Raw genomic sequence first — 8,468 nt, forward strand, 5'->3', positions numbered from 1 at the left:
TGCCACACGAGTCTGTGCTACTCACCAGTAAACTCCTCAAGGCTCTCTTGACCTAAACCTTGCCTAGCAGGTAACAAGAAGTGAACTCCAGCCCCTGAGCTCCTCAGAGATATTTCTTGCAATGCACAGATCCTACCAGTGTGCATTTACAGAAGATATTAAGTTCACTGCTCTGTTGGAGAATCAGTACATCACGGCTTATTAACTTAACTATGGTAAATACACCCTTCCCTTCAAACGCAGCACTGAATTGGTTTATAGTAAAAGTAAACAAGTTTATTAACAAAGCATGGATTAAGTGGGATCAAGTAAGAGAGAAAAGGTACAGATAGCCATCAATAAAAGATGAAAACACACCTCAGTCTAGTCTGATACAGGCTTTGTTCAACATAGTTTCTTTCACCCACAGTCTCCTTTCCAGACTTTTACTTGCTGTCTTGGCCAGGACCCATCAGAGAGCTCAATTTGCTTGGTTTCTTTATTACCTCAAGTGAAGGATAAAGATGGAGTCTCTCTCTGATCCTTATATCCCAAATGGATGTTTTTGTCTTACAAGTCAAGAAGGCCTCCTGAGAATTCAGTCTCCCATGTCTCTTTGGGTTGCAGGCCCCATGTTAATTTTCTCTCTCTTGAGCTCAGGAACAGGATAATTCCCTCTGGTTTAGCCTGATGGCTTCGTTTACTGCCAATATGTAAACTGAGATGCACGTTCCTTTATCTAGGACAGACTTTTTTACCACCTTGACTTAGACTAGGCTGTGAGGTCTTTAACATGTTCTAGTAACATCATACAGAGGGAATTTATAATTTTACATCTAGTGTTAACACATGTGGTTTAAAAGGATATTAATAACCAGCAAGTTATTAGCTTTATGATACCTCACAAAGCATATTTTGTACAATTCTTGCAGTAGTGTGTAGGGTGTTCATACAGGAGTACAGAGAATTTGTTCTCCATGTGAGTCTCTCTCCAGGCTCACACAGCACCAATGTTAGAGTTCACTTGTGAAACTGACAAAGGCTTTGAAAAAAATTTCTGCAAAGGTGTTGAATCTGCCACAATGCTGTCATGACAGTTGCTAGTACAACTCGGATTATTTATTTATTATTTGATTCTTAGAAACAAACATCCCATTGTCTGAGCCTGCAGATGCTTTCATATTAATAAAATGCATTTAAATAAAATATCATGTAAGCAGTTAGTAGCAGTAAGAACAAATCTCCTCTGATCTGCCAGTTTCCTCTGACTATAGTAAAAACAACGCACCATATTATGCATCTAGGGACAGATTGAGAGTCCACTGGAATCAATGGAAAGACTTTTGGACTTCAGTGGGCTTTGGATCAGGCTTTTAGGTATTATAGCTCTTGTTTCCTCCCATGGAATCTCCCAAGGAATATAGGAAGAGTTCCTTCCCTATTGTTCCAGCAGGGATTGCCCTCCCTTCTGCAGAATGGCCCACAAAGCCCACTCTTAAACCTGACAAATGCCCAGGACTATCCAAGAAGATGCTCCAGGGCTCAGCACCAGCTCTGGGCCCAGGCAGTATTTTCTTTTCCAGAGTCTCCATGGGGCTAGACAGAAGGGTATGTGTTCCACTTATTTGTCCTCCCAGACCATACAATTTGCACACCGCCTCTTGTGCAGATCCTAGGCCAAAATTGCACCTCTGGAAGAGTTTGGTGGAAGAGAGAGTGGTACTGTAGAAGCAGAAGAGGTATGATCCTAGCCACTGACCTCAGTGGCTCCTGATTCCTTATTTACATGTGTAAAATCAGAACTCAGTCTCCAAACCCAAAGGTAACATCTCTAGCCCACTAAAAACAAAAATAGTCATAAGTGAAAACCTAAGGCCCAGATTCTCGTATTTAGGAATCAGGCACCTTCTACCTTTGAGGATCTGGACCTCAATAAACTAGAAGAGCTTTGGACAATACCTTTAAATTTGGACTAAGTCAAACAAATAAAAGATGTAAATCCAACTTCCTCACTAAGGGCCCAATTTGCCTCTCATTTACATTAGTTTCCAATGCAACTCCATTGATTTCAACAGAATTACACCAGAGTAAAGGAGATCACAGTAAGGCACATTCCCTTCAAAGATACCATGGCCCAACAAAACTATTTTTATAGACCTTCATTTAATGCAAGTTATTAATTCACATTCCTAGCAAACAACTAGTGTAATCTTCACAGCAGTCAAGAGCATGACTGATCATTCATGTAACCAAGAGACACATTATTTGATTTCATAATGATTAGATGGTGCTTATGTTCTATTCCCCGCCGTTTGAGTTCACTAACATGAAGGACAAAGTCTTCCCTATGCAGTTATTTCAGTGCCCATCATCATTTGGTTTTAATGAACTGCGATTTCCTAGTTTCCCCTTGTACCTTTCTTTCAGTCAGAGCTTTCTGTAATGGTCAGATTGTGAGCTGTGTTCCTGCCCACATAAGGGAATAAAGCTACTTGTATCATGGGTAGCAGGGAATAGGAGAAGCAGCCTCCACGTGGTTGGGAGTGGGAGGATTGGAAAGTAGGTGAAGCCTTGACTCAGTACCCTTTCTCCCTCATGAAACCTGCTAGTGCAGCTTAGGCCACGTCCAGACTAGGGTATTAAAATCGATTTTAGATACGCAACTTCAGCTACGTGAATAATGTAGCTGAAGTCGAATTTCTAAAATCGAGGTACTCACCCGTCCAGACGGCGCGGCATCGATATCCGCGGCTCTCCGTGTAGATTCCGGAACTCCGTTCGGGTTGATGGAGTTCCGGAATCGATGTAAGCGCGCTCGGGGATCGATACATCGCGTCCAGACTAGACGCCATATATCGATCCCCGAGCAATCGATTTTAACCCGCCGATGCGGCGGGTTAGTCTGGACGTGGGCTTAGACAGCATAGGCTGATGTAATTTGTGCCAGATATAGAGCTGTAGCAGATGATTTCCTCCCTGGAGGAAGGGAGGAGTCAGGGACTATATTGCAACTGTCGAGACTCATCAACATATTTCTCAGCAGTTCGGGCTCCATTCCTGCAGACCGAAAGGGAAGACAGAGCAAGCAGTACAAAAAATGTTGAAAGATGGTGCCAAATGTGGATGGAAGCACAGGGATTTCTGGGATGTGAATCAAATGCATCATGGGGCATTGGGACAGGACCCAGATTGCCCTGCCCCCTTCCCACAAGCAACAGCGCCAGAATGGGAAGAGATGCTCTGTGTTATAGCCTCCCATAATTTGTTGCTCCTAATGCTGCTGCAAGTGCTGCAAATGTGGCCACCCCATTGCGCTTGCAGCTGTCAGTGTGGACAGACTGCAGCTGTTTCTCTACTGCGCTCTCTGAAGGCGGGTTTAACTCACAGAGCTCTACATCTGCAACTGTAGTCATGCCCTTAGAAACACACAACTTGTTCAGAATGAAACTTTAAAATCTGCATGGCTTGAAATGAAACCCCAGACTCAAAACTTTAAAGCACCTTTGCCAAAAGGTTTGTGACTCCTTCCAGGAAACCTAGACCAACTCATAGGTTTGGAGATAAAACTATATGCCATTCACATGCCTAGTGAAAGGAAGTGAAATCTTGTAGATTTTCTGGGATGTCTATTATATAATGTCTTTCAAGGAATGATATTTGTAGGCACATAATATGTTTGCAACCAGCTGGAAGCACAACACTGTAACATGTTGATAATTCTAATTCCATAGTGATATCAAAAAATGAAACTTGTCCAGTATAGAAAATTTAAAGCATGCTGAAACTGTATTATGAGTGATGAACACAACCAGTATGAATATTCAATACAGACACAGTGGTCACTTGCCTACCTCTCTCACACAGCCCTGTCTAAAATATTTTGATTTTTGTTCCCTTATGCTTAGAATAGAAAAAAATGCAGTCTCTTGAATAACATTTACCAATAGAGGTCATTTACTGGTAACTTGTAAGTGGCAACAACAGTATGCAATTAAAAAAAAACATTAAGAAATTATCACTGATAATACCAAACTGATACATCCTGAAAAGAACTTTCCTAGAATAAAGAATTTAAATAAAAGGGGAGTATTTCAAATCACTTGAATATGTGGATTGTTTTTAAATAATCCTCATTTCTTTACACAATGGTTAGAATAGCTGGAGATATATCCTGAGTGTTTTAAATGAATTGTTCATTTATCTTGATCTTCTAGATTTATTAAAATAATTACTAGTGTTATTTTAATAAAATTGCAGTCACTCATTACTATGCTTCTGCCCAGAATTCCTTAATGCTAACATTAAATACTCTACTAAGGATTTACAAGGTTAAAATAAATTGTAATAACTGTTTATTTATTACAATTGTAATACTTAACAATTCCAGACTCTTAAATGTGTTGTTCATGTGCATTTCTTAATCTATTATTTATTTCTTATATTTGTGATATGTATATTAAAATATTCAGTAGCTATTACGGAAAAATGGCTACAGAAAATTGAAATCTCTCTCTTTTTTTAATACCATTCCAATTTGCTTCATAGAATCAGGGTTTGCTGAATTGGATTTAAATGTGGAATTTTTTGCAGTTTTGGCTCAATTTACATTACCAATTTATTGTTAGGGTGGTTTAAGTTGTTTTAAATTTTATTTTGTTATATGCAAAGGAAAAAAATAAACTGGTTTCTTTCTTCATGTTAAAATTTCCCACAGAACATATATTTAGAGCTCTATGTACATCTGTTGAACATCAGGCCAGAATGATTTAAGGGCTTGTCTACACTTTAGTTAGTTTGGACTATTTTTTCCTTAAAGATATGAATTTAAAGCAGATTCCTTAAACTGCATTAAATCCCTGTGTGAATACACTTATTCAGACTGAAGTGGCCTTAATTCAGATTTTAATTTACTCTAGGCATTCAGCCTAACACTTCACAGTCAAGGGAGTAGATTTCCAGCAAAGCCCAATCATATCTATAAGTACTGGAAAGCTCAACTTGGAATAGCTTTCCTCCAGACACCCACTTAATGTGATTTTAAATGGGACTATGGAAATATGGTTCAAAAGGATTTTCCCTGATTTAGTCCCCTTGTCTTTAAATCCACTTTTACCTTATTCTTCACAAAGGTTAAACTGCATTTCAACTTATAATAAAAAAATAATGTTAGGATCAGGCAAGATTTGCCAGTTTCTAAACCTACAAAGGACTTTTTGGTAAGCAAATCTTCTAAAGAAAAGAATACCAAGGTTGCCATACCCAGGAAGAACTAAGGCCTGGTCCACACTACGCAGTTAAATCGATTTAAACAGCGTTAAATCGATTTAACGCTGTACCCGTCCACACTACAATGCACTTTAAATCGATTTTAAGGGCTCTTAAAATCGATTTCTGTACTCCTCCCCAATGAGAGGAGTAACTCTAAAATCGATATTACTATATCGATTTAGGGTTAGTGTGGATGCAAATCGAAGTTATTGGCCTCCGGGCGGTATCCCACAGTGCACCAGTGACCACTCTGGACAGGTAACTGAACTCTACTGCACTGGCCAGGTATACAGGAAAAGCCCCGCGAACTTTTGAATTGCATTTCCTGTTTGGCCAGCGTGGAGCTCTCAGCAGCACAGGTGACCATGCAGAGCTCATCAGCACAGGTAGCAATGCAGTCTCCTGAGAATAGAAAAAGAGCTCCAGCATGGACCGCAAGAGAGGTACTGGATCTGATCGCTATATGGGGAGAGGATTCAGTGCTAACAGAACTCCGTTCCAGAAGATGAAATGAAAAAACTTTTGAAAAAATTTCCAATACCATGAGGGAGAGAGGCCATACCAGGGACTCAGTGCAGTGCAGAGTTAAAGTCAAGGAACTCAGACAAGCCTATCAGAAAACCAAAGCAGCAAACGGCAGATCCGGATCAGGGCCAAAAACATGCCGCTTCTACGCTGAGCTGCATACAATTTTAGGGGGCTGCACCACCACAACCCCCCCCCCTTGTCCGTGGATTCCGAGGTGGGGGTTATAATCTCAACCATGGCTGAGGATTCAGAGGAGGGGGAAGATGAGGAGGAGGAAGAGGAGGATGAGCTTGCAGAGAGCACACAGCACTCCATTCTCCCCAACAGCCAGGAGCTTTTTGTGACCCAGACGGAATTACCTTCCCTGCCCTTCCAAGCCACTAGCCCAGACAGTGAAGCCATGGAAGCTACCTCTGGTGATTGTACCTTTGTAAATATAAAACATAGTTTAAAAGCAAGCGTTTTTTAATGATTGATTTGCCATGAGGGCTTGCATGCATTAGCTGGCATTAAAGTTACTGGAAAAGTCTGTTAACATGTCTGGGGATGGAGCGGAAATCCTCCAGGGACATCTCTATGAAGCACTCCTGGAGGTACTCCAAAAGCCTTTGCAGAAGGTTTCTGGGCAAGGCAGCCTTGTTCTATCCACCATGGTAGGACACTTAACCACGCCATGCCTGTAGCAAGTAATCGGGTATCATTGCATGACAAAGCCTAGGTGCGTATGGTCCCGGTGATTGCTGGCATTCAAGAAGCATCATTTCTTTAGCTCTCTGTGTTATCCTCAGGAGAGTGATATCGTTCATGGTAACCTGGTTAAAATTAATGTCTTTTATTAAGGGGACAGACAATTCCCTTAGGGGTAGAGTATGTCGTCTGCTGCTCCTTGTAAAAGCAGAAGAACAGGGAGAAGATGTGCTTTTTAGCATTTGGCCAGCAGAAATCTTCCCAGCTACTAGCCACGCGGTGGGGGGGGGGGGGGGTGGGAGGAGAAAGGGGGGGTGATTAGACATCTAATTCCCTTAGCCTGAGAACTAAGGTCCAGTTGATCATCTAGGCCCCTAACCCTAACCCATTCCTAAGGGGCTGCTTTCCTGCTGCTTAAAAGAAATCTTTCCTTGCAGGTAGCCCTGCGGGGGGAGGGGAGGTGGCTTAATGGAGCTGAGCTTTTTAGCATTTGGCCAGCAGGAATCTTCCCAGCTACTAGCCACGCGGTGGGGGGGGGACGAGAAAAGGAGGGGGTGATTAAATGTAGGCCTTACCATGACCGCATGCAAGCTGAATTGTGATCCCCAGACCTGCGTCTGTGTTGATCTGTTACACCACAGCCGCAGGCACTAAATACTAAAAGAATCCAAATGCGACCTTGTAGTGAAATCACATGTGCTACGTAAGGTGAATAGTGTTGTTCACTGTGAAAGAGTATAACCATTGTTCTGTGAAATGTATCTCTTATAATCCTTCTATCACTATTTTCCCCCACTCATGCAGCTGCAAATTTTTCAAGCCTCCCGACTCCATCCCGAAGGCTAGCTCAGATAAGGCGGAGGAAGAAGAGGACACGAGATGAAATGTTCACAGAAATCATGGCAGTAACCCGCAATGAAAGAGCTCATCTGGGGGAGTGGAAGGACGTGGTAGCAAAGTACAGGAAAGATGCCAGTGAACGTGAGGACAGGAGGGACCAACGTGAGGATAGGAGAGACGCTCAAGATGAGATGTGGCGGCAGGAAGATCAGAGGTGTAGGCAGGAAGATCAGCGGTGGCGGGATGCAATGCTGGAGCTGCTGCGCGATCAAACTGACATCCTCCGACGTCTGGTGGATCTTCAGGAAGAGCTGCGGGGTCACAGAGTGCCGCTCCAGCCCATGTTTAACCACCCTCAGTACTCACCATGTTCCATATCTTCCACACCCAGACGTGTAAGAAAGCGTGGGGGAAGGCTTTCTGCACCCGCCCATTCCACCCCAGTGGACAGTCCAACCAAAAGGCTGTCATTACATTGATGGCCTTTTTCTTCCCTCCTATTCTCCTCCCAAACCACTCCCGAGATACCTTGTTATTTCTCTTACTCTTTTTATAATTACATGCTTTTTAAACGAAGTGGGAGGGTGGGTTGCTTACAGGGAATGACTTTTAATAAAGAATACAAGCTTTTTAAACGATAGTAACTATACTTCCATAAGCAAGCTGAAATGGAAGGAGGAGGGGTAGGTTGCTTGCAGGAGGAGTCAATAAAGTGGGGAGGTTCATGAAGGGGAAACAAACACAGCAATCACACCGTACCCTGGCCCATGATGAAACTCGTTTTCAAGGCTTCTCTGATGCGCACCGCTTCCTGGTGTGCTCTTCTAATCGCCCTGGTGTCTGGCTGCGCGTAATCAGCAGCCAGGTGATTTGCCTCAGCCTCCCACCCCGCCAGAAAGGTTTCCCCCTTACTTTCACAGAGATTGTGGAGCACACAGCAAGCAGCAATAACAAAGGGGACATTGGTTTGGCTAAGGTCTGAGCGAGTGAGTAACGTTCTCCAGCGGCCTTTTAAACAGCCAAATGCACATTCTACCACCATTCTGCACTTGCTCAGCCTGTAGTTAAACAGCTCCTGACCACTGTCCAGGCTGCCTGTGTATGGCTTCATGAGCCATGGCATCAAGGGGTAGGCTGGGTCCCCCAGGATAACGACAGGCATTTCA

At 42.9% G+C, this 8,468-nt stretch overlaps 1 protein-coding gene across 1 annotated transcript; it reads left to right on the plus strand.

Moving 5' to 3' along the window:
* Positions 1 to 5,885: 5,885 nt before the first annotated feature.
* On the plus strand, positions 5,886 to 7,816 carry LOC127057261 (troponin T, cardiac muscle-like). Its single transcript, XM_050966168.1, has 2 exons — positions 5,886 to 6,191; positions 7,267 to 7,816. Exons 1-2 carry the CDS (start codon positions 6,011 to 6,013, stop codon positions 7,779 to 7,781), a joined length of 696 nt encoding a protein of 231 aa, XP_050822125.1. The 5' UTR covers positions 5,886 to 6,010; the 3' UTR covers positions 7,782 to 7,816.
* Positions 7,817 to 8,468: the final 652 nt, after the last annotated feature.

The sequence above is a fragment of the Gopherus flavomarginatus genome, chromosome 8 (genome assembly GCF_025201925.1).
Source record: "Gopherus flavomarginatus isolate rGopFla2 chromosome 8, rGopFla2.mat.asm, whole genome shotgun sequence".
Taxonomy (NCBI): Eukaryota; Metazoa; Chordata; order Testudines; family Testudinidae; genus Gopherus; species Gopherus flavomarginatus.

Coding starts and splice junctions, on each gene's coding strand:
- LOC127057261 (XM_050966168.1), top strand. CDS start 6,011: ATGGCTGAGGATTCAGAGGAGGGGGAAGATGAGGAGGAGGAAGAGGAG. Junction 6,192..7,266: donor AGCCATGGAAGCTACCTCTG/GTGATTGTACCT, acceptor CCACTCATGCAG/CTGCAAATTTTTCAAGCCTC.